At 51.4% G+C, this 25305-nt stretch overlaps 1 protein-coding gene across 2 annotated transcripts in view; it reads right to left on the bottom strand.

Moving 5' to 3' along the window:
* Positions 1-25305, bottom strand: part of DRP2 (dystrophin related protein 2) — a 30452-nt gene extending 5147 nt beyond the window's left edge. For both annotated transcript variants that reach the window (XM_075106970.1, XM_075106971.1), the window contains exons 1-18: positions 24945-25305; positions 16490-16643; positions 11957-12090; positions 10993-11149; positions 9738-9858; positions 8955-9223; positions 8288-8434; positions 7693-7771; positions 6510-6570; positions 6036-6097; positions 5687-5761; positions 3428-3629; positions 3139-3224; positions 2254-2411; positions 1949-2115; positions 1531-1642; positions 972-1108; positions 616-681 (exon numbers count right to left, since the gene is read on the bottom strand). In XM_075106970.1, the coding sequence (XP_074963071.1) occupies positions 616-681; positions 972-1108; positions 1531-1642; positions 1949-2115; positions 2254-2411; positions 3139-3224; positions 3428-3629; positions 5687-5761; positions 6036-6097; positions 6510-6570; positions 7693-7771; positions 8288-8434; positions 8955-9223; positions 9738-9858; positions 10993-11149; positions 11957-12090; positions 16490-16597 (2141 nt within the window). In that variant the 5' untranslated portion in view covers positions 16598-16643; positions 24945-25305. The remainder of the gene's footprint in view (positions 1-615; positions 682-971; positions 1109-1530; positions 1643-1948; positions 2116-2253; positions 2412-3138; positions 3225-3427; positions 3630-5686; positions 5762-6035; positions 6098-6509; positions 6571-7692; positions 7772-8287; positions 8435-8954; positions 9224-9737; positions 9859-10992; positions 11150-11956; positions 12091-16489; positions 16644-24944) is intronic.

Raw genomic sequence — 25305 nt, 5'->3', positions numbered from 1 at the left:
GGTGACAGTCTCTGGAATAAAAGTCTGATGCCATGCAGCTAGCTCAGCCTCCTCTCACATAGGCAAAGGAAAGGGGTGAAGCCTACCTGGGGGTGAAAGCTCCAGCCTAGGGCCTAAGCTACAGGGTCCCTGTGCTGCTCAGGTGCCCACTCTGCCTGGATCCGTGGTGAGGGCAGAGGCATTACAAACCACAGGCAGCAGCAATGGCAAGCATGCAAGCAGCAGTGGTGAGCACAGAGGCTGAGCAAGACATTGAGGGATCTGCCTGGTGAGAATCCAACCAGCAGCTCATACTGGGAAGAGCAGGAGAGTACATGGAGGCTGCTTCATCACTAAGACATCTGCTGTCAAATGCATGGTGTTTGCTGCCAATTTGCATGGCATCAGCCAAGTCCCAGGCAGGAGCAAAGTGGTGCAGGCAGGTTTGCCTGGCCCTGCAGCCTGAGCTGCCACAGCCAGCCTCTGCCTGGCAGGCAGCATGCTGGGAAGCATGGAGGGTGCCGTGGGTGCAGCAGGGTGAGCAGAATCTCACCACGCATCTGCCCCAAAACCCCTCCGCACCCATTGGAGTCATGCTTTGTGCCCTGGCACGACATGAGTGCCCAGTGGTGATACCTGCTGGCAAAGTGCTCGATCCGGGAGTGGGTGTCGGCATGTGGTAACATTGGGGAGGAGGCTGGTCTGGAAGAGACATACAGTGGTCAGTAAGGCTCAGCAGTCCTCGCTCAAGGCTCTCGCTTGGAGAGGCTGCCCTGGTCTTACATGGGCTGAGACAAGCCAGGGACAGGCTGGAAAGGGAGACTGAAATCTTCGCTCCTCCTAAAACTAGGTGCTGTATCATGCCCAGAGAAAGTGCCCCCTCCAGCCCTCCCAATGGGAGCCCTGACTCACAGCTGGGGTGCTGCTTCCATCTGTGAAGCCTGTGTATCAGACAGGGTCAAAAGGCACAGCCTGGGGCACAGCCAACTCACGTCTCGGAGAAGTCAGCCTCGAGTACAGACTGGACGGGCAGGTAACCTCTCTGTGGGTGCTTGCTGAAGTACTGCTTGGACCGAAACTTGTTCTTCAGCGTCGTGGCGAAGTCTCTCATGTTCTCACTGGATGTGGTCTGCAGAGACACAAACATTACCAAGGTGCTGCTTAATGAAAAGTGGGGGTCAGCATCCACAGGAAAGAAGTCCTTTTAGGCTGGCCACAAGCTCCAGTGGAAGAGGCAGACACAACAGAGGAAGCAAGGAGGGGACATGGCAGCTCTGTCAGCCTGTCATGGGGCCTGGCACAAGCCAAGCTGAGCATTGGTAGATGCCATGCATCCTGCTCACCATGAGCCCCAGAATAACAGGGACACAGGCAACCTCCAGCATAAGGAGGGGAAAAAAACGAAACTAAACCAACAAAAAAAAAAACAAACCAAAAACACGTACAAGGGATCCAATTCTGGGGCTGCACCAGCCTAAACATTACAAGGCTGTCGTGCTGATGGGGACCTGCTCTGAGCCAAGATCCTCCCAGCACAGCCCAGCTCCATACCGGGGTGTAGTACTCCATGATGGGGTAGTGCAGCTTGTTGCCCTTGCTGACTCGCCCAGTGAGGAAGCAAGTCTGGCAGATATCCACGTTGAACTGCTTCAGGCTCCGATACCTGGAGAGATCAAGAGGCCATAGGGAGGCAGTAAGAGTCAGCAAATACACATCATTTTGGAGCCCAAGGAGAGCCCAGCAGGAGACAGAGATGGTCTGTGTTGCTCTCACACCCCACTGAACCCACAGTACTGATGGCTGAAGTCCCCAGAAAAGCATTCTGCTCCTTCTGTGCTGGCACCTGGCCTGACTGGCCTGAAACGCTGCTGCCCTAGGTTGCCCCAGCAGCACAGAGCAAATTCAGCTCCCTCCCGCAGGACACCACACACCCCACTTGGGGGCCAAAGTCCCATATCATAACCCCTACCTGAAGCCCTTGATGGGGCACTGCCGGCAGACGGAGCACTTGGTCTGGTGCTTCACCTGCTCAGCCATGGTCACCCGGTGCAGCACGGCCAGCCACACCATGGACTGCGGCTCCAGGTTGGCCCACTCCAGGAACTGGGACGCCTCGATGGTGGGCTTCCCATTGCTCTGGGGAGGGGAGAGGAAGGGGCTGCTTAGTGCTGGGACCCAGGTGTGATGGGGTGCTAGCTCCTCGCCAGCTCCCAGAGCCTCTCCCTGGCATGGCTGCTGCAGAAGGGACAGTATGGGCCATGGCACCCTACTCACAAAGCGGAAGCAGCTGCGGATGCTGGGCTCCACATTACTGCCCCCAAATGCTGCGACCTCCCCCAGCTGGCGCGGGACCTGGATGGCCTCGTGGAGCAGGATGCCAAGGTGCCGCTGGTCACACAGTCCTCCAGCATTTGCCACTTGGCTGAAGAGATCTGCCAGCAGGATGGACACAGAGACCTGTTAGAGACACAGCTGATGCCCCAGCACACTGGGCAGGATGTAGGCACAGGGGAGCAGTGTGAGGATCAGATCAGGGGCCCCACTGCCTGTCTTGGTCAGGGAGCTCAAGTAGGAGAGAAAAAACAAGCTATGATTAAATAACCTTTACCAGTATCCTTCCAGCTCCCAATAACCAGGAGTTTAGAGTCTTCTTTAGACAGAGGCTACATATAACACTTCTTTAACAGCTGGAATTTCCTCTATGAATCTGCCCAATCCCTTTATTTAACCCCTTGGTGCTTCCTATGTTAACCTCTCTGCAGTATTCCATGGCAGAGAGTACCATGATTAAAACGCAGTGAGGAAGGGGGCTTCCTTTAAATTTGTCTGAAACCTACTTCCCACTTTCTCTACTTTTTCCTTCTGGGAAGCACTGGATAACTGTTACCTGTTTGCCTTCTCTGCACTGTTCCTTATGGTGCCATGCAAGCAAGATCACCACAGCCCCAACCAGCCTGCAAAAATGCCTCCTAATTTACGTGGTGTGGGCTTGGGGAGCGAGAGGGGGAGGGGTGGCAATACAAGTAGATTAGTCACTGCAGGAAAGCTGTTTCTCTGCTCTTTCTGGGCAAAGAAGGGCTAAGCCAGGAAACAAAATCACTCCCACTTTCCCCAGGTTATGCCACACCAGGCCCTGGGGGAGGGAGATGGGGAACTCACACTGAAACTTATCCTTGACCTCTGTCCCGCACAGACATGCAATGCCCGTCTTGAAGGAGAGGACCCTCATCTTCCCACTGCGGCCACTGCAAGGTAAGATATTGCACAGGTTTGCAAATGTTTTGGAATTTTTTTATCCAGGGGGGTCAGCAAGGCAAGCCCACGCTGGGCAGCCCCCTCGCTAGTGGCCAGGGCCTTTTTGCAGCACTGCCAGCTAGAAAAGCAGCACAGGGTTTTCCTTCAAAGCATGACAGCCCCACAGCTCAGAGGGACATCGAGGAACCAGTACCTGTCAAAGACATTCAGCAGCCAGTTGAGGCTCATGTCCACACAGAGTGGCACATTCACCAGGATGCCCCGCTCCTCCTCCAGTCTCTCGTAGAGGGCGGTCAGGCAGTGGATGACCTCCACCACGTCCATCACCCGGTCACTGGGCTGCAGGTCGTGCTTATTGAAGATTTCCAAGGCCATGGCCAGGGTCACCATGTCCACTGCGCAAAAAGCACAGGTGGACAGATCAGAGGCAGAGAGGAAAATGGAAGAGGTGAGGACCAAGAGGAGGGAGACACAGCTCTGCCCCTGGGGCAGTCCCAGCCCCACTGCGGTGTGGAAGATGCTGGCAAGATGGCCACAGCTCCCAGAATTGCTCTCCCATCTCTAAACCCCTCCCAGAATACGCACATCTCCACCTATAGTCAATTTGAGCCACCATTCTGCATGACCTTCCTTCCCTGTTGCTGTGCCCAACCATGGCCATGAAGATGTTATCCATGAAAGGCTCTGTGCAGAGCCACAGGTGCCCAGAGCCAGCCTCTGCACACGCCAGGTCCCTGCAGGGCTGATGTGGGGAGGTGAGGGGGAGCAGAGCCACACAAACCCTTTGAGCAGCTGCCCAGAGGTGGAACAGTCCTGCCTCCAGCTCTGACCAGCAGCAGGTGTCAAGGCACAAACATAAAACAGGGCTAGGACAGCAGGAGCTACCCTGACTACCTTGCTTTCAGATTTCTATGGCTGCAGGTTGTATGTACTACCATGTTTAGCAGCCAGCAATCTTTCTTTCCTGAAAGTCTTTCCATTTCTGAGACCATTTGTGTTCTCCATGCCCAAGGGATCACGTGCCATTTCCACACTGCAACTTCACTCTGTGGAAAAGTTGTCCCTTCTCCTATCAGAGCTGCTGACAGTTGCACTGGGGACCCCCAATTCACACACCAGTGAGTATCGCTCCTGCTCACCCTCACGTGCACACTGCCCGTGACTGGACATGGCTCTGATGTGTCCCACACTGCCTCTTTCCTACATAGCCACTCATTCCTCCAAACCTCTCATCATGGGGAAGCTGGCATTTGGCAGTCTCCTTGCCCTCCTCAAGTATGTCTTGAAAAAAAGCACTTATTCACATTATTCCATATCATTTCTGCGCTGGGAAGAAGGTGCCAGTGCAGCATGTGAGATGCAAGAGACAAGCAACCAAAGATGCACAAGCAGCACACAGAATGGCTCTGTTTTGCTCTTTTCCCTTTTCCTCACCATGCCTGGTGTTTCTGCAGCTACTGCTGCTTGGACAACTTTGCAGGGTGGTGAAAGCTAACTGCTGCTTTCCCCCATTTGCACTACATCAGCCCTGAATGTTTGCGGGTATGGGACAGCTTGCTCACCACAGTGTCATGAAACTACTCCACAGCCAGGGTTCAACACCCCGAAGTACCAAACCTCCTCTGACTCTCACTTATTACCTTCTTCCAGGCCTTTAACAAGATGCCAAGGAGCACAGGTCTGCCTGGGACCCCACTGCCACCTGGCTATGTCTCCTCCCTGTCAGGAATGATTAGTTCAGGAGGTGGTTTTCCCTCTTCCTGCCTCTCTAATTTTGAGAAGAGCCTTAGGGAAGAGGCCTTGCCAAAAGCTCTCCAGCAGCCAAGGGTGCCACATCTATCAGATTCCCATCTGCCTACTCACCAATTCCCCTGGAAACTCCTCAGCAGTTTCTGAGGAGCAGCTGTCCCTCAGAGAGCCACGCATCATATCAGCACATCAAAGGCAGGAGGCATCCTATCACATCGTATTCACCTGGCTATTGATCTTAATTTTAACCGGAATTTCACCAACACTGCAGAAGTGAGGTTTATTGGCTCCCTTCCTCCTCTGTAAGTTGTGGAGCCCTCTCTGCCCCTGCCAGTGAGGCTGGTTTCTGCTCTTGGTTACATCTATGGCTTCTCTGCGCTCCCTTGGAGCTCCTCAGTGAGCCCCTGCCTGATCCCACAGCTTTGTAACTCTGAGCTGGACCACTTGGTTCTCAAATCCCTTTGACTAACACCTGCCCTTGAGGCATTTCCACCCTAAGCCTGCAAAGAAAGGTGCTGACACAGACATCTTGCTGGGGGATTTGCTCAGCTTTCCAGCTACATGCTCATCTTCCTGGTGCTTCTTGCCTCAGCTACCTGTCCCCTGGTGGGCTCCTGCCTTTGATGTGCTGATAAAAGCTTGTGTTAGTTTAATGCCTTTATCAGGGGAGACCCAGAAGGAGGGAAATACTTCCCGCACTCACATCGCAGGGCTTTTTGCACCCGTCGTAGTTTCATAGCTGTCCGATATGCTGAGAACTTGATGTTGTTCAAATCCGCTGTAATAACACAGGAAAAGAAGAATAAAACTGCAGCTTGACATCCTTATCTCCAGTGCAGGAAGCAGCTGCAGTTCCCAGACACCAGCCCCAACAGCAGAAGCAGGGTGTGTGTGGGAGGAGGAGGGGCAGAGCCTGGCAGGGGGTCACATCCCATTGCTGTGGGGGGCCCTGTGCCACAGAGGGGAGCAGGTGGGCTGGGGCTATCTCACATAGCACCCCATGCTGCAAAAAGGCAGATGCTACTTGAATAGTTTTGTGGCAGCCTCCTTACCCAGCGTCTGGTACAACTCCATCATCTTCGGGTGGTCCCAGCATGTTGTCTGGGCCTGGTGGCTTGAAGGAAAATAGAAGAAAACCAAAGGTCAAGCTGGGAATTAAGCATCTGCCATGATAATTTAGAAAATGACCCAGCCAGCCCTGGGAGCAAGTCCTGCAGTGCCTGGAGACACTGGGACCACTGCACCCCAGTGAGCGCACTCCCCAGCCACAGCAGCTTGGAGGATGCCCACAGGGGGGTGCCCCCACTTGCTGCCATCCCCCTTCTCCTTCTAGCTAGTGTCCCCCCTCAGCTGGGGCACCTCAGCAGGCAGGGTGAGCCTGGCTTTTCCAGGCTGGGCACAACACACTTTGCTGGAGGTCAGTGCTCAGACCAGTCTGGTCACCGCCTCCCACTCCTAACTGGTCCCAAATTCCTGTTCCTACCAGGCCAGAGAAGACCATGGGCTGCAGTTGGGAGCACACTCACTTGATGTAGTATGGGACTTTGTTGGGGGAAATGGCTCGCTCCCAGGGGACCTGGACAGAGGCTGCAAGGAGAGAAACACAAATGTCAGATCAACACTGAACATTCCTTTAGGTTGATGCTGTTTCTGACAAGAGCCCAGCGGGACTGCCAGCAGGTGGGTGCCTCTGAAGAGGCTGTGCCTTCCCAAATCACCAACTAGGGGTGTTGGACCAGGCAAGCAGACGCTGCCTCTAAGAGAAGCACAAGGCTGCTGGTCTTGTCAGAGGCATCTTGCCTCTCTGGAGACAGGGACTCTGAAACTGGCTGAGCTCAGAACTCAGGAAGATACACTTCCTGATGTTTTTGATGATGCCCAAAGCAATACCGCAGTCACCAGGGGGCGAGGCTCATAGCAGCTGGGATTTGGGCACACACAGAGCACTGCCTGTTATGGCCAGGCTTGGGCATCCACAGCATCTGTTGTTCCCATTACTCATGCTCTGTGTGTCAGCTGCAGTATCTCAGGAAGATGAGGACACATCCCATACCAGTTTCCTGCCACCCTATGTCTATTATCTAGAGGACAAAAGCCCTTTTATGACCCTCAACTATTTTCCCTTGTCACAAACAGCTTATCAATTCTAGTAACTTGAAAAATCACTCTTCCTTTCAGATAGGAAGACATGGTCTGCAGAGGAACACAGGCCAGAAAACCCCACTGGCATCTAGAGACCCTGCGGGGCTCAGCATTTCTGATGACAGACCCTAGACTCTGGAGGTTTTCTGAATGAAAACCTCCTTAACTCACACATTTTTGGCCTCCGAATGACAACCATGGAATATGGGGGACTGCCTTTTTCTGCCAACTGTTGTCTTGCCCACCCAGCCTCTGAGGCTGGCACAGTCCCAGTATCGCCTGGGAGCTGCTGCTGCGAGTGTCACAGCTCTGCACTCTGAAGAGGAACCCTACTCCCATCCTACCCTTGGTCCCACAAGGTGAGGTAGCACAATGCTAACTTTGGGAGATGCCTCTTGCTCTGGTTCCTGTGCACTAGGCACTGACCAGGGCCCTTTTCTAGCTGTGTGCATGGCTCTGGCATCAGCAACAGGACTCTGCACCCCATTCTCCTGTGCCACAGCTCATGCTAAGCTGCTCTGCAGAGGCAGCCTCATGGCAGGAAGCCAGGAGGACCCACTCACGTACAGGAGAGGAAGTGCTGGGAGCCTGGTCCAAAGTCCCGGTGGGCATCTTGGAGCTGCTTCAGACGCTCATTTACAGAGGCCTGGAGAACGGGACAGAAGAATTCAATGGCAGCCAATGAGGCATTTTAGATTGAAGCCCTATTCAGGAAGGCTTGCAGATGGACTCGGACATGCCCCAGCATGCAGGTCCTCTTCCTTCCTCGCCTGCCTTGGTATTTGCATTCCCAGTCCACTCAGCCCTCTACACCTCCTCCCACAGGCTGAAGCAGCACAGGCCACATCTCCAGCTCACCTGTATCCATATTTTCACAGACATCAAAGCCACAGCTGGCACTGTCCCCCCATCAGATCCTGATTCTCCTCAGACAGCATTCTTTGTTCCTCCCGTTGCCTCTTCCTGCTCAAGACCTCTACAGATGTACCAGCCACTTCCCCCACACTGAACTGAAGCTCTCCTCCTCCAGGAACAGCACCTATACCATGCCTGCTGTGCCAAGCCTTACTTTATCATCCTTGAAGCTCAGCAGTGCCAGGCCTTCCCCAGCATCCTCCCACCTGTGGTTTATTTGCAGTGCTTGGTCCTGACTCCTTCCCACCTGCAGCTGCTTCCAGCGTGTGTTGATCTGCTCCAGGATACGGGAGTTCTCCATGGACAGGTGGACATCTGAGATGGCAAGCTGGTGTGCAAGATCATTGACCACTTTCACCCCATCCTTCATGGGGCATAGCTCCTCTTTGAACAGCTTGAGTACCATGCCCAGGGGAACAGGCACAGGGCAGGGGAAGAAGGAAAAGAAGCAGGCGAGTGGGTCAGGACTTGAATCCAGTTCCTCTGCTACAAGCTAGGGTGGGCTAGTGGCTGGCAAGACCCTGCTGAATAACAGGGGTTAGTCTGCTACCTTACTACCTAACTACCACAGGATACCTTAGCAGGGAACAAAAACCCAAAACAAACCAACCAGACTGGAGATTACTCAAGAGAAGTGGAACATGGACAATGGTTCATCTATGCTGAGCCACTGTACCTGTGTAAGGTTTGTGTCATAACAAGGTGCTCAGCACAGCCAATTGCTCAGGACATCATGGGCCAAATCCACCCTCACAAAGCTAGGGGGCTGTTGGAGGGAGGACCTGATCCCTGAGATCTCAAGTAACGAGGCTGCATTGGACTAAGCATTCAGGAGGAACAGCACTGCCCTCCTAGGAAGCAGCATCTCATCACTTCTGGGGCCAAGGCTGGAGCCTTCTCAGAGCCAGAAGTACCTTGGTTGATTGGATGTGCTCCGGTAAGGAGTCAATGAAGAGGTCCCCAATGGGTTCCCAGGTTTTGCGCAAACTTTCAGCCTGGTCCAGTGTTGTGCTGAGCTCCTCCATGGCCCCTTTAATCTCTAGCAGCTGCTCCAGTGTCCGTTCAATGTGACGGTGCTGGTCCACGCACCGGGCTGTGAGCTTCTCCCACAGCTCACTGGCCACATTGGCCTGCTTCCAGACAAAGCGGCTGATGTTTTGGATCCTGTGCCGGGGGGAGACATCTGTAGAGGCAAAGCAGGAGTGGAACAGAGAGCAAAAATGAGAGCCCAGCCCAGAGGAGAGTGGGCAAGAGATGGAGGGAAAAGGGAGATAAAAAAATATAGGAGAAACTGGAAAGAGGGAGGGAAACCAAGTGATAATAGTATCCATCTCTGCACCAGCTCCTCTAGGTATCCAGCCTGCTCAGACCTCTGCCTGCTCTCTGTCCTCACAGGCAGAATCCCTGCTGCCCTTTAAAAATCTACCCCAGAGCACATCCAATACTGTCTCATGGGATGCACCCCATCATGGGCTGCACCAGCAGCCTCTGCCTTTGCCTGGGACAAAAGCACTGCTCTGCGCCAGTCTGGCCTTTGCCCAGAGGACTGGAAACAGCTGGGTGCACGATGGTGTGAGGCAGAGCACTGACATGCCACTTTGTGCCACACCAGCCAACTCCACTCCATCCTCCCTGGTCCAGCCCAGGAGGAGCTGTGCTGTGCTATGGGAGAACAAGGAAGGGGGAGCTCCACAGACCTTTGCTTTCTGAAGTTGGTTCTTCTAATTCCTCAAATGGATGCTGGGAAAGGAAAGCCTGTGCTGATTCCAGGACAGAGTAAATGTATGGTCCCCGAGATTTCACTTCTTCCATGAAAGCCTGGAGAGCAGAGCACAGACAACAGACTGAGCTGAGAATCATGCCCCTGCTGCCCCCTTGCCAAGGGCTGCAGTGATTTATTCACTCCAGGGCCCAAACCTCACTGGAGACAGAGAGAGAAGTTAACAGATAAATATTTTTGCAGTTTGGGGAAAGAATGACCACCTGCAAGAAGGTGGCTCCTGCAGAGGTTTGGACTGCAGCTTTGCTGGAGGGGGGAGGCCCAGAAGGGTGTGTTGAGTCAGGGCTGTTTTATTTACAATGCTTTCACAGACACTGCTTGGAGACACTCCTCAGTCATGCAGCAAGAGTATGGTCATGCAAATAGTTCTTCCAGCAGCTGTTAGGCAACAGGTCCAGCCCCTGGAGGAGCAAGGAGGGGAACAGCAGGATGCCCCAAAGCAGCATATCCACCAGGGCAGACTTCAGAGGCAGGCTGATTTAGGATGTCCTCTCCTCCCCTCCAACTGTGGCCCGCCACCGGTGCTGTCAGCTGGATCAGCTATTTCTGTGCCTAGGCAGTGGCTAGCTCCATCGAGGATGAGGGATAGCAACAGTAAGCAACAGTTTAGTTTTGTTTTCAAGGTAAAACCAACTAAAGCCCAACAGCTGCTGGCAGCGAGAATGAAATGATCTGATCAGGGAAGCAGGAAATTCTGATCTGTCTAGGTTTACCCCAGTTTCAGATATGATGATAATGTGCTACTGCAGGAATCACTCATGTCCTGACCACCAGGTCACCTTTAGACCAACCAACCTCCTCAGGCCCCAGGATCCAAGCAGAGGACAGTGAGATGCAATTCCCTCTGTTGCAGAGGTAGGACGTAAGGAGGAAACTAGGAGAGAAGTGATGGGGCCCACTACTAGCTGCAGCACCTGCAGATGACTTGAGGCTGTAATGAAGATTTATTGTCTAAAACCAGATGGGCCCTGCCTGTCAAGTACCAGGGGTATTTGCTATGGGATTGGGGCTCTGCCTTTCCAGAGAAAGCAGAGATGGAGATGGGTGAGGACTGGTACACTCATAGGCTGTGGGTGTGGGCAGGCACATGAGGTGGAAGCCCCAAGCAGGGCTGTCCACCTGCAGCTTGTCTTAGCAGTGAACAGTGGCAGGGGAGGTGCAAGGGAACATACCGCGTGCATCTCCTTTTCCTGCTGCACCAGGAGGACATCGCCCCGCAGGGGCAGCTGTGCCGAGAGTTCCTCATCCTTCTGCCCGAGCCAGTCTATGATCTCCTGGAGAGGTACCTGCAGCTTTCCACTGTGGTCAGAAAAGGCCTCCAGCCGAGCCCTGGCAGGAGAGCGAGGACAGCAGGATGATGGTCAGATGGACAGGAAAGGACCAGGTTCCCCAGAGAGGGGAGGCACAGCACTGTAGCTGGGGTGGTGACCCCCAGGCACCCACAGGACCCCACCAGTGACAGGCAGCACACCTCAGCACAGGCTGTGCATGACCCTCAGCCAGCACAGATGCTGCACTGTCAGGTGGGGTGAAGCACAGAGGTTCTGGGGAGAGGAAACTCTGAGGCTATTCATCACCCCGCAGCCCAGAGCCATGGACATTGCTGCTCCGCATTTGCCTGTGGGTCAGGGCTGTGTTCTGGCTAACATGGGGGGCTTTGCTTGGGCAGCTTCCAGGAGCCTTGCATTAAGGCAGAAGACAATTAACATGCCCCAGTTAAGCTCTCCATCATGTTGGCTATGGAACTGCAACCTCTGAAAGCCTGGAAGGCCCTGTGCAGTGGAGAGTGCTCCCAGTGAAGGGACAAGTGCAGAGGAGGTGGTGACAAGGCCATGGGGCAAAAAGAGACAAGCTGCAGAGACAGCAGCAAGAGAGAATGGAGAAAGCAGCAGAAAGCAAGCAGGAGTGAAGGAGGGGAGGGAGAGGAGGAGAGGATGGGTGGAAATGGAAAGGGGTTGCTTTTCAGCATAGGGAAAAAGGCTCAGAGCTCTGTGGACAGGAGGGGAAACCGAGCCAAGGTCATTGCGAATGGCTCATCAAGCAAACAAGTTCAAAAACCTCCTGACAAGCACATGCAAAAGGCAAGGCTGGAAGGCCTGGCCAGCCCCAGAGCTTGCTCCAGGCAGGGACTCTTACCGAAGGCTGTGGGATTTCTTTTTTATCTCATTCCAGCAAAGATTCATCTCCAGAGGAGCCTGGGGCCCGGCAGCACTGCTCGGAGCCTGGGGGGTTACACACAAATGTCCTGCACCATCCTGCAAGGCTTCAACCTGGGCAGAAACAGAACCACACTGCATCCAGAGATTGCTGCCCGGTGCTTACAGCACTTACCTGGGGACACCTACCCCGCGCTGTCCTGACCCTGCCTGGCTTTTCAACTCACAAGGGGGCTACCCTGCTCTTGGAGGGGTCTGTTAGCAGCTCCAGGGAAGTTCATGGACATGCCCAGAGGAAGGATGCAGTACCAGCTCCAGCAGCACAAAAAGCAAATGTTGAAGGAAGGGCTTACTGCACATTTCCTGTTCTGCAGAATCTCTGTGCTCCTCAGTTATCCAGAAATGAACTTATCTCACTGCTAGGTGAGAGGGCTAGCCCTTGTGTGTCACAGTCTCTGCAGGACTAACAGCAATTTCTTTCCACACCATACAGGGCTGCTGTGCTTCGAGAAAAGGCAAGCACCATGGGTCCCATTGTTCCTAGGTATCAAGGGGAGCTGCCAGCATCCTTTGTGCCATCCCCGGTACTGGGAGCTGCCACCTGCTTCTCTACAGAAGCACAAGGATGTTCCCTGCCTGCACAGCAAACTTGAGAAGCTGCTTCTCCTTTGCACCTCTCCAGAATGAGCAGCGGTGGGAAGGATGCTCTAAGAGGCTGTGGAGCAGATGACAGCAAATCCTAACCCAGCCACATGAAGGAAGCATCCTTTGCACCATTCCACTCAGCCTGGAAAACTGGTTGCTGATCCCTGGACGACAAATCTTCAGTGGATGGGGGAAGGAATCCTCTCCTAAGCCTTTAGCACTGTATCATGCTCCTGTTCGTGATGGCAACAAAGTCATCGTTGCACTTGCTGGTGAAAGCAACACACACCAGCAGGACTGGAAGTGTCTCACATAGGACTCTGTGGGTGAGGGGGAATTTTGTTTCACAGCTAAAACAAAACCCCCTCCAAAAAAATTAGTTTGTTTTGCAAAACACATGGACACATTGTATTTCCACCAGCGAGACATTGATGTGCTTTGTTGGGGAAATGGAAGCATTTTGATCTAATGCTATTTTGATATTAGAGCTCATTTGTTGTAATTATCCCCAGGTGATTAATTAACTGCATTAGCACTTTCTAAGCAGCGCATACAACAGGGACCCTTTTGCCAGAGAAGGGCAGCCACAGCTCTTCCAAAGGGAATGTCACTTGTCCTCTCCAAGGGCTCCTGGAGGTGTCCAGGGGGCAGATCCAGCCATGCCAAGGGGAACAGCAGGCAGGAGGAAACCACCAGATGAGGAATTTGGCTGCACAGCTAAAACAATACCCCCTCCATGCCAGTTCTCAGAGAAAAATCAAATGATCACCGACAATGGTGGTAAGTTTTCTTCACCCAAAACTGTCTAACACCAGGCTGTTCTCTGCCTCCCCATCCTGCCACTCCAGAATCATAAAGAAAACGGAGAAAACCATCACCCACAGAGATCACAGGAATCCTGGGGCCATGGATGATAAACCACTCAAGCTAAAACTACTGCTTGCATGTAGAAAAATCAATACTCTCCGTGTGCACACCCTCAAGACACTGACGTAGTTGCCCCACAGTGCTTCCACAGAACACTCCAGCCCTCTCCTCTATCCCAGGGGATACCAGAGGAGCGGACCAGCTCTACCTGGGTGCAAGTGCAACTGCAGAACAGCTCAGCAGACAACACAGTTCTCACAGCCTTGTTCAAGAAGTTAAAAGCCTACCAAGCCTGTGACTCACAGACCATACACAGTAGATGAGCCAGTGACAGTGGCTAGCTGTTGAACATCTGCTCCCCTAGGACAAAACCCCTGCAACTGAGCAGAGGGAAAAAGCAGTGCTTTCCCTCTGAGCATCCCCCTAAGCATCCCTTCCCCAGAGCCCCAGCAGTGGCAACCTGGATCCACATCCCCCCTGTGCCCTTGAACAGCGTTATTTTCAGGCACAGAACGCTCACGCAGGCTCTGGCAAGTGCACCTACCTGTGCTTAGCCACAGAACCTCCACAGGGCCGCTAAGCTTTGCTGGAGGAGCAGGCATCACCTTCCACCCCTCCGGGTGCTGCCAGGCAGCACCCGGCAGGGAAGCAGGCAAGCACCATGTGCTTAGCAGAGCGGGGTGCCCTGAGCACTGACTCCCCAGGAATCTGGAGGGGGGCGGCTGTGCCTCCCAGCCTGCCTCAATCCCAGCTTTGTCCGGTGGCATTCCAGCAGCCTCCAACCTGCTTTAACCCCGGTGGTGCCATCGTGGCTGCCCGCAAAGCACAAAGGGGGCAGACATCTGCCCACTGCAGGGCACACTGGCATGGGAAAGCCCCTTGCAGCGTGGGAGAGCCCCTTGCGGGAAATTGGCTGTGTGTACAGGGATTGCTCTGGGCACTGGGGCCATCTCTGCAAGGGCATGGCAAAGGTGATGGTGGGCTGAGTTGGGGTGACTAGCAGAGACATTGCCTTCAGATGCTGGAGCACATGCAGGGCAGACAGGGGTTTTGCCAGGGAAGAGATTTACCAGGAAATGGTCCCAGCAAGCTTTGGCTACCCAGAGGCAAATAGTCAAGTCCTTGAGACCTCACACCCAAGAAGCCAAAGATGCTCTCCTTGCCCCACCGAATGCCCCAGCCCAGCACAGATGTTCCTGCCTGCCTGGACTGGGTGTAAATAGTTTGTTTTTGCCAGAAGGCTCTGGGCTGGATCCTTGTGCCCCCCCCCCCCCCCCCCAAGTCCTGCTGCCCAGCATTGTTTCCATGCTCTCCTCCACCTACAGGGAGGGAATGAAAAGCGCCCTGTATCTCTCCCTTTCTTCCCCTCCTTCCCTGCCTGCACATCTGACTGCTGCTGTCTCTCCCTCTGGGACCAGCATAGTGAGCCTCCTCTCCCCACCACCTCCCAGGCCAAACAGACGCAGAAGCACCTCCCAGACTGCAGGAGGGGGCTTCAGAAAGTCCAGGGCACAAGTAAGAATGGGTTGTCTGCAGCCTGCTGGAAGCTTTCAGGACAAGCAAGGACAAGAGAGGAAAGCTGTTTCCTAGGTGGCAACACCTACACCTGCGAGGAGGAGGGCACAACAGACCCTTTGAATGAGGCAGGCTGTCATTAACACTGCAGGACCCAGCAGCCAACTGGTGCATGGCACCCAACACACTGATGCCTACACAGCAGAAAACCAGACTCAGGCAGTGACTGGGGGAAACCTGTGGTGGATGTGACCTGAGCTGAGGATGTGTGTACCCTCTCCATGTACCATCTTGCAGCTCAGTGGTGGTGGGTCCCACAGAACATCCTGCCCCAGCTCCGCTTCGTCTGCTGGGCTGTTCATGAACCACCCATGTACTAGCCCAGTAGCAGCTACCTAACAGCCACCCTAGGGCCAATAAGCCCTGACTCAGCTACCAAGAGCCTGCCTCAGGTGCAAGCCTCATCCTTGCATGCTGGATCTGCTCCAGAGAAAGCTCTGCCTTCCTCCTCCAGACCGTGGCTCTCTGGGGCAGGATGGGTCCAGGCTGATGGCAAGCCACAGCAGGGTGGGGCCCCAGGCTCAGCCTTTACTCTTCATGTTTGAAGCACGATGAAAAAGGAAAAGGCAGAGCCAGGGACCTCATTTGTCCTGGGAACACTTGTGCCCAAGGAAAACTCTGGCACCATCTATCAGTTTCTTGCCAGGTGAGAGGTACCCTGGGGCCAACAGCTATGGTCAGCAAAGGAGAAGCCATACTCTAGCAGAGCCAAGGCAGCATTTCCCCAGTCTTGTTGTCCTGGGTGACCCAGGGCAAGGTGCTAAACCAGCTCGTGACAGCTCGGGGTAGAGCACAGGCAGCTTTGCAGACAGTTGCCAGCACACCCTTCTGTTCTCTTCCACTCTGCCCTGCCATTTACCCAGGGATCCAAGAGACCTTCACCTCTCTGCCCGGCTTCAGTGAGGAGCCTGGCCTGCTGGTTCAGAGACCCTGGGGGAAGGAGGAGGGAGACCAGCAGTGTGAGCACCCCCTCTCCATTCCTCAGGATAACTAGACTAACTAGAAAGAGGTCAGACTCCTCCTCTGCCTTACAGCATTCTCTAGGGGCTTTTTTCCAAGCTCTTCTCTGCAACCAGGAAGATTAGAAACCTACATTTTCAGCAAAAACTGATGTTCTTCCAAGTTTCCAGGAAAAAAATAATCCCAACCAAATACAAAAAAGCTGTTAATGGTGGCCTCTTGCTCTTTATTTTGAAGGAAGCTTGAAATTCGGCTCTGCAGGTTGTCTCTTTTGCTCTACTTTGGGAAACACCTTGCAGCCAAAACGCTTGAGGAGAGCTAACGCTCTCATTAAGTGCAAGCCAATGGGGGGCTGGGGCTAGCAGTTCTCCCTGCCACCAGGAACAGAGGTCCTGTCTTGCTCCACAGACATTTCCAACCACTGCAAAAAGCTGCCATGAGAAAGGCTCCCAAACCCAGCTCTTACCTGAGACACTGGGTGGGCAGTGCTGCTGTGCTGTGCCTGGTCTGTGACATGCCACTCAGGACAACGTGGGAGGACATAGGGCCATTCCTGCATCACCAGGGGCTGCATCAGAACGAACGTTCATGGGGATGGAGACAACTCTGAACACGAGCACCTGAAAAGCAACGTGAAAGTCCCTGGGTCAGCTTGCACCTCCTCATGGAGCTGACCCCCTTCCCAGCTGCCTAGTGTGCTACCTTCTCAAAGGCTGAAGACTAAAAAGATGCTTTTTTTAAAAAATGTATTTGTACTAATGTTGCAATTTTTTGTTATCTGAGTGTCCAATTTTTGCATATAGTTATATAATTTGCTGTAATGATATCCTGTGTTACCTAATCCCACAGATTATGTTGAATTTTTAAAGGGGTGGATTTCTTTCTACAGGAGATACCTAGGGTTTAAAGGAAGAGGGGAGAGAGGATGTCACTGTCATGACCATTTATGTTTAGTCATAATAGACATATCCCAATAACAGAGAGTATTTTCAAACTTTTTTTCCTTTTATGTTCAGAAGGAAAATTGCCTTGAGCCTCAGTCCTCCACATACATACATCTCACATTCTCAGCTACCTTTTATGAGTTTTTACTCATTATGAGTTATAAAATTCATTTTAATTCTGTTTTTAAAGCTTTATGACCTGTAAAGCCAGTTAGCAGTGGCCCCTTGTCTACTCAACAGATCTGAAATGGAACCTCCGGTCACGATGCAGCTTTTTTTGTTGTTTGGACTCTGAATAAGCTTAAAATAGTGATTTATCCCACTGCCAGCATCATCTCAGCTTTGTAGAAAGCCATGAGAAAATAAAGCCCAGAGAGAATGGTGCAAGGTAACGTTTACCTGAATCTGTCAGATTTCTAGAACTGAAGCACAATCCCACAACTCTCCATTTAGCCAGTGGCAGCGCCATGAAAGGAGCTGAGCACTAACATGTTCACAGTAGGATGGAAACCTAACATACAAAAGCTGTGAGCACTATGCAGGGCTTTGCCCAGACCAGACTCAGCACATCTGAGGTCAGATGAGCAAATCAATAGTGATGTTTGAATACTGCCTGTGATGGGTCAAGAGGCATTGCTGAGGGACTGTGCTGTCTCCCACACAACCCACTGCCTAACTTGGTGACTGCTTTCCTACTTTTGGAAGGAAACTATCACCTGGTTCCAGCAGCCGGACCTCATGTCCAAGTAGAGGTGGGGCTGCTTCCAAGGTACAGAGCAATGCTGCTGGAAGGAGGTCGTTGGCTCCTTCACACCCACCTCACTTGGACCATCTGAGAAACTTCCTGCTTGGTCCTGGCAGGGCAGGAGCAGACAAGCACGTCCTGCACAGCCAGCAATCACATTGGACAGCAGAGCAAGGAGAAAGCCGTGGTACACGCTGCCCATCTCTCATGCTTTCACATCCCTCACTCCCCTGTCTGAGCTTTCACTGCCTCTCCCCCCTCCATTATGCACATTAAGAACATCTTATCCTATTATTATTTTCTTTAATCCCTTAGCAATTTTTACAGCCATAATTCTCTCCCTCCCCAGCAGAACAGCCTGTGTTGAGCTCTCCAACATGCTGATAATCCAAGGTCCTGTCCTCTATCCCTTCTGCCCATTTGCACAAATGAACATCACAGATGGTGCATCACAGCAGCCTCACCCTGCTCCTTTCCCCGTGCAGGCAGGGTTATCAGGACACATTACTAGTTATAAATTCCAGGGTCTTCAAAGCCCCCAGCCTCACAGGGCAAAGTCACCTCATGCAACTACAAGGGTACAATGAATGATTTCTGAATTTGACAGCAGGTAACACCATGTCTTATTCCTCCAATGCTTGTGCTATTTGGGGTCTGAGCTGTCTCTGATCCTCTAAATGACCTCTAGATGAGGCTCAATCTAGCAGAAATACAATTTTCAGGGCATGAAAAGTTATTTTGCCTCAAAGCCTCCATCGGAGGAATGCCATTGAGCTCTACTGCATGACTGGGAAATCCATGGCTTTTTCCAGTGAGGTTCTGCCATGTCTCAGCACAGCTGCCTCCTGAGGCTTCAGCTTTTCTGCAGCGCAGCACAATTAATTGCAGTGATGTGTGCTGGCCAGGCAGGTTCAACCAGACCTTCAACACCACACACAGGGTCCCCGTTTCCTCCCAGCACAGCCTGGTCTCTTGTTCCTCCCACCAGTGCTGCAGAACGGGAGCAGTACTGGGAAGGTCACTAGCTCTGACCTTACTGCATTTTGCTCAAGGCTAAGTTTTCATGTACAGGGCAGGTGCAGTTCTGGAGACAGAGATGGGTAAACCATGTTCTATGGGTATCCGCGTGTAGGACGTGACGGGTCTCCATGCTCTCTGCCTGCATTATGGAAATAAGAATAGCCCTTCCCTCACCTCCCGAGTGCTGGGCTCCTGAACTCCTTCAGCAATTATAAGGTCCATCAGCACACAGAACCATGGCATAGGTGAACTAAAGCCTTGCCGAGCAGTCAAAGAACAAGACAGATGGAAAGCTAAGTGCCAGCAAAGGCCACTACCTCAAGCATGTCCTGTGCAATACCTGGCTGACACAGAAATCTTATTGCAGGTTTGGCGGCAATGGCTCAGCTACTCTTTGCCACTCTGCAATAGGAAAGGCAAAGCCCAGATGTGGAGAACCCAAGATAATGTGGAAATAACTCATCTGCACATCAGCCAGCACAAAGGATGACATTCACTGGGAGAGAGAGACAACCAGATGGTGAAGCACGACTGCAAGCAAACCAACAGCTACACAGGATCACTTGCCAAATTCTCTGCTATTACAGGAACCAGGCAAGGTGAAATGCTCTTGGGTGAAATGCACTTGATCTGCTCTGTTCCTCTGCTATGGGACACAAAACAGCTCCGACTCTTGAACTTTACTTTAGAGCTTCAGTACAGCACTGTGTCTGTGCACTGCAGCATGTGGATTAGATGTTTTGTGGATGCTTCCTGGGTAAATGTCAATTGCCTGCTGCCTACGCCTGTCAAGAACTGAACCTGTGATCCACCTTGCCTCTCCCACGCCAGTGTTCACCCTCTGTACTCTGATTGGTGCTGGAGATCCAGGGTACCACTGCCAAGGGACATCAACTGAAAAAGATTTAAGTGTTGGCAAATAAAACTACCATCACCACAACCTACTACAAGCCTCTACTTGAAAAGGAGTTGAAAAATCCTCCTTCAGATGACTCAGGTAGCAATGCGGTCAGGCAGTCCAACCAGATTTAAAGTGAGGTTGATCCCCTGGGCACATTTCTGTGCAAGAAGGAAAACATTGAGGCCCACGTGAGAAGAAGCAGATGAGAATTTCCACAGTAAGACATCACAAGAAACAGTCTTATAGTGACCACAGAGCAGGCGCTGGGGCACTGAACCCATACAGTGGACGGATCAAGGAGTGAAACCTTTCCCGCTGGCATGTCTCACCTGCTCTTTGCTGGAAGTCCCCACTCCAGGCCCAGAGGTGATCAGACCCTTCCTCAGAAGGATCAGGTACAGCCCCATTACACAATGCTGTTCTTCATCTTCACACAGGAAAAGCACCCAATACTTGCCTCTGCTCTTAGTACACCTTAAGAAATGAAGCATTAGGTGGTTCACAGTGCTGTGTTACAGCTTCCATACGCTTTAGTAACCAAGCCACAACTGTTTATCCTAGTTGGAGACCATGATAATCGTCTAGTTGAAAAATAATGAAGCCCAAAGTTTTGATGCTACATTTCAATAGTTGAATGCTTGGGCATTAGGGTGTATTCAAAACAAAGTGGTTGACTTTTTCCTCTTCCTACATGAGCTGTACCTGTTATAAATTCAGTACTGGAGGGCCTGGTTCACCCCACTTCATTCCAGGCAGTCAGAAAAAGGCAGCTGGATTAGCCTTTTCTCAACCAGTTCTGCTTTATCTTTACCATACAACTTACTGCTCTGCTCAGTGATCTCTGCGCTCTTCCTGCTTACAGGCCCATTGCAGCAGCGTCGCTGGCTGGCTGGAGAGGCAGCACTCATGTGCACAGGCTATGCCCCATCTCCTGTAGCATCTCTTCTCCATCCCAGCCAACAGTAAGATCACAGCTTGCCACCAGTGCACATGCTGCACAGTGTAGTTCTGCCATTTTGCTGCTTTTGTTTAAAATCCTCCTGATACAAACCCAGATCCAAAATCTCCCCAGACATCAAGGGAATTCACACTGCAGCTGACCTTCATGGCTAAAGGTAACCCCCAGGATTAGAGGCCCGCCGCAGAAGCTAGAGTCCAATGTCAGATGTTGAATTTCCGGCTCTACCACATATAATGGCAGCAAATACAGCATATAGGTCAAGAGGTCTCTTGATCACAAGGCTTATGCTTTGAATTGCTAATTTCCTCCAAAACGTTCTTTCCAGGCTGAAACTTTCCACTTCAGATCTTGGCCTGGAAAAAAATAGGCAGGAAAAAAAATAGGAAGGAAAAAATATGGCAACATTTTGAGGCAAGGCAGCTCAGCCTTTACCCCTTGAGGGGAATGGAAATACAAACACATTCCCTGCTGCTGGAAATGTTAATGACTTTTTTTGTTTAATTTACTGTACAAGAGAAGTAATAACATTTTAGCTCAGCATGCCCAGTGTCCTTTAAGGGGAAAGGTGGGAGGCTTGTGGATATTTCAAAGTTCAGCTCTCATGTAGATGCTAACAAAGGGAGCATTCCCAAGCTATCAGACAGCAAGACTCCCTTGACAGCGCAATAGCACATCCTGTTCCAGCAAAAATTGTTTTTTGCACATGTAAGTAAATAGTTTAAGCCTGAGATCAAGGGTCAGCAGACCTACTTCCCAAGACCCCACTAAGTCAATATTTGGTGGGAGAGAAGGTCCCACTGGGACCAAGCGTACAAACAACACAACTCCCTCTCAGAGCATGGGCCCTTAGTCTCTATCTCTTTACAAACCAGGAATAGGTACCCAAACACACTCCTTAAAAAAGAAAAAAATCACTGCAAGTCTCCTGATTCTTGCTTGCTCTTGTGTACAAAGAAAGGGGAAAAGGACCATCAGCAATCTTCCACATGAGCGGGCATTTACAACCCCATCATCCAAGGGCTGAAAAACCCAGATGCCAAAGCTGCAGCTGGGCTTGGCACTGCACTTCCACCTAAGTACCAGGTCCCCTTCATTAATTAGAATGAAGGGTCCTTCAGTTAAGCAGCTGTCCTTAAGAAGTAACATAATATCTTTGCTGTGTCTGTAATGAGCAAGTGGCACTGAAGATGCCTTATTCACTGAGGGTGGGTGAAGTGGGGCATCTAATGAGCTGCATGCTTAAATGACCACTTAGACTTTGAGCTCATAACCAAAATGTTATTTTAATTCAGTGGATAAACAGGTGCCACAGTTCACTCACTCTCCATTTTCCCAGGCAAAAAAATATGCACATGCACACAAAAATTCAAGCTGAACAGTTTCACTAGTTAGCATTGCACCATGAAACTGGGACAATGATGCCCCCAGCTAACCAGGTGAGTGTGGGTGCATGCCTACAGCATGGCCATGCAGAACTGACTGCTCCTCTATCTGCTTTAAAAATAACTTATGAGAATTTATTTAGGAAGATCAAAATCTAATTTTCTTTCACACACTGTTTCAGGCTCCCAACTGGGTTTTAAGCTGCTCTCTCCAAAACTCACTTTGCCTAGGAATTCTTCCCATCTCTTGTCCTCCGTCTTCGATTAGACAAGTACTACAAATAATTATGCCAGCACCTTGAGGACCCAGCTTAAACACACAGCCCCGATGTGCTGGACAGAGAAGTTGCTGTCTGGTAGACCTGATGCAAATGGAGTGGGGGAAAGCAGCAAACATCCTCCAACCTCCCAAAAGGGACAGCAGGGGGCAATAGCTTGCCTAATGACCAAAAGAAAGTTGCAACGAACCATGAAAATTTAACCCGATTCATCAGAGACTTGGTCCAGTCCCATAGCCCTGAAACCAGCCTATTTAAAACCACTAAAAATCTTGAGTTTTATATTTGTCTTTCACCTCTAAGAACCTGAGCTTCCCCTTCCCTGGTGTTAGAGGCAGGAAATAAGGTCTTGCTGCATTGTGAAAAACACATCACCCATTTACCGTACTATATCACTGATGAGCAACAGTGGGAAGAGCACACCCACCACATAGCAATAGCCAAGGTAATGGTGTGCTAACTTTTGGCTTCCTTGACACTTTGTTTCTTGTTCTTATTGTCAAACTAATATCTATTTCTCTGTACTGAATATTCTGCATTGCCCCCAAAAAGTTTGTCTTTATAACAAACTCCCAGTCAATGTACAGGGCGCTCTGGTGTTCTGAGGCCATACATTTTATAAGCAGGCTGTGTGCCACATTAAGTTACATTTCCTTTCCTTTCTTGAGATGTATCAGAGCAACATTATTCTTATGCTAAGGGAAACAGCAAAGTAAAATGGGATGGAGCTATTTTGGCTCAATTCTGGAAAGCTCAATTTCGTCTTTATACACCTGTGAAAATAAGGCTTTTTTGAAGACTGAATTCTTTCTGGTCAGTGTGTCTTATTTAATGAGACTTACAGTTCCTCTTTTATGCTTTTATCATAGGCATCTAGCCTAAAGTGGAGGCCTTGAATATATTTCTCAAAATAGTGTTATAATCAGAAATTCACCAGACATCTCCAGAACTCAGGGCTTTTGTTTGAACCCATTTATTTAATCCCTTCCCTATCTCATTCTAGTTTTGAAAAGAGTCACTCCAACCCAAGCAACCCCATTCACGGTGACAGTCCCAGCCAGTTTTAGCAAGTAGGATTGATCTATCTCAGGTATTAATCCAAAGATAAATGGTCTTCATCTTAGTTTCTTCAATTAATAAAGACGACCTGAACACAGCATCACATCGCAGTACCCACTCCAACGCCTTCCCATCCCAATGCTCCAGGCAACCACGTTCCTGGGCACAATGCTGCAAAACAAGATAGTTTGAAATTGCAGGTCTATAGTCTGGTCCCTTTCTGAAGTGCCATCACATGTTTCCTGCTACCAGAACTCTGCCTGGCCACCCCTGCAGCAGCAGACAAAGCAGGTCTCAGCATGGGGAACTGACAGGGAAGGATCTGAGATGGCACCAGAGCCATGGCAGGCACACATGCTACACGCAGCTGCCAGGAAAACAGAAACCCTCCCGGCATGACTTGGCCTTGTAGCTGGGACTTTGTATAGTGTGTTGCTGTAGGGTACTATGGTTGGGCCATTAAAGGCCGTTAAAGAGAATAATTAAGCAAGAACTCTTACAGCTCCAGAGAGATCAGTGAGCAGCAGAAGGGGAGAAGGTGTGAAGAACCTGGGATTAGGGCACCTGTTAAGCACAGACTAGCAAAGATTTGACTAGAGATTTTTTTTTTTAACATTAAAAACCAGAACCGAAACAAACATCAGTTTCTCCCACAGGCAGCACAGTATTTAAAAGAGTGGGAGTAATTGCTCCAGACCCCTGTCACAGGCAGGCTATCTCAGCATTGAGAATATGATGCTGGCAATTCCACCACTGGAGCTCTATGCCTGCAATGCCACGCTGGAGGGAAGACTGAAGGGAATGGGCTGGACTGGGGACCAATATTAATCTGTTGTGCAAAGCAGCACTAAACCTTGGGGAACCACTGCCCAGGCTGCCCTGTCTGGCATGGAGATGAAGGCAGAGTGCTGAGCCCTGGGGAGCAGGAAAGGTCCCATGCCTCCTGCAGGATGTTCTGCAGCCGGTCAGGGCTGCCTGCACCAAAGGGAAGGTCCACGGTGGCAATATAAGGCCTTAAGAGAGCAGAGGGAGGAGGAGGAACGAGTGAAAGGGATTGGGGAGGAGCTGGGGGAGGGGAGGCCAGACACATAAAGAAGCAAGGCTAGACTGGGCAAGGCAGTGAATGAAAAGGGCAGAGCTGAGACTAGAGTCTGATCCCAGCTTACTACTCAAGCAATATTTGGGTCTCTGCCTTGCCCTGCTGTCTAATCCTCCCAGGAGGATGCTAGAAGGCCACTACACACCCTGGCCAGAGCAGTCCCTCAGCACAGGCAAAAACACTGCCAAGGCAAATAAGCCTTCAGTGTGCAAAGGATAAAAGCTGGGGAAATTGGGATGCTGGCTACTATTGTTTGCCTTGGGAATCTACATTGCTTACTGGTTCCCAGCCTCTTCCTTGTGGAAACAATCTTGGCCACCTCTCTTGCTCCCAACTGTGTCCCCCTGACACCCTTCTTTTCTTCTCTGCAAGTTTCTTCACCCGCACATACATGGACAGTGTTACTGTGAACGGATATACACAAGCACACACACCCAAAGAGTGTATTTCCGAGGTTAACCATCCGTCGACATTTTCCCTTTTTCCAGCCCACCCAGGATCTGAGTGGGAAACAAATTTTGTCATGACCTACCTTCCGAGTCCACCAGGTCTGAGATGCAGGGGCAGCCGCCGCTGGGCTTCGGCAGCAGGGACTGGGGCTGCCTCTGTGAATCAGCAAAGGAGTCCCTGTGACAGGGACAGCGCATGCTGAGGCTGAGTGCTGCTGTCTGCACGCTCCCTGCCTCTCCTCCTCCACCACCCCGTGCTGCTGTGTTGCTATGCGATCACATCACCAGGAGTAACAGCATCTTTCCAAGCCTGCAAAGATGTACCCTTGACTCGGCAAATACAGGAGGAACAAGGACAATCCCACAAAGTGCCCGGCCCTCTGGAGGTCTCCTTGGCCGGTGATCAATCCAAAGGAGCGGAGGGAGAAGAGCGGAGATGCAAAG

Source organism: Phalacrocorax aristotelis, chromosome 11, assembly GCF_949628215.1.
Source record: "Phalacrocorax aristotelis chromosome 11, bGulAri2.1, whole genome shotgun sequence".
Taxonomy (NCBI): Eukaryota; Metazoa; Chordata; class Aves; order Suliformes; family Phalacrocoracidae; genus Phalacrocorax; species Phalacrocorax aristotelis.
Note: the sequence above shows the minus strand (reverse complement) of the source record. Positions and strands in the feature narration are given on the sequence as shown.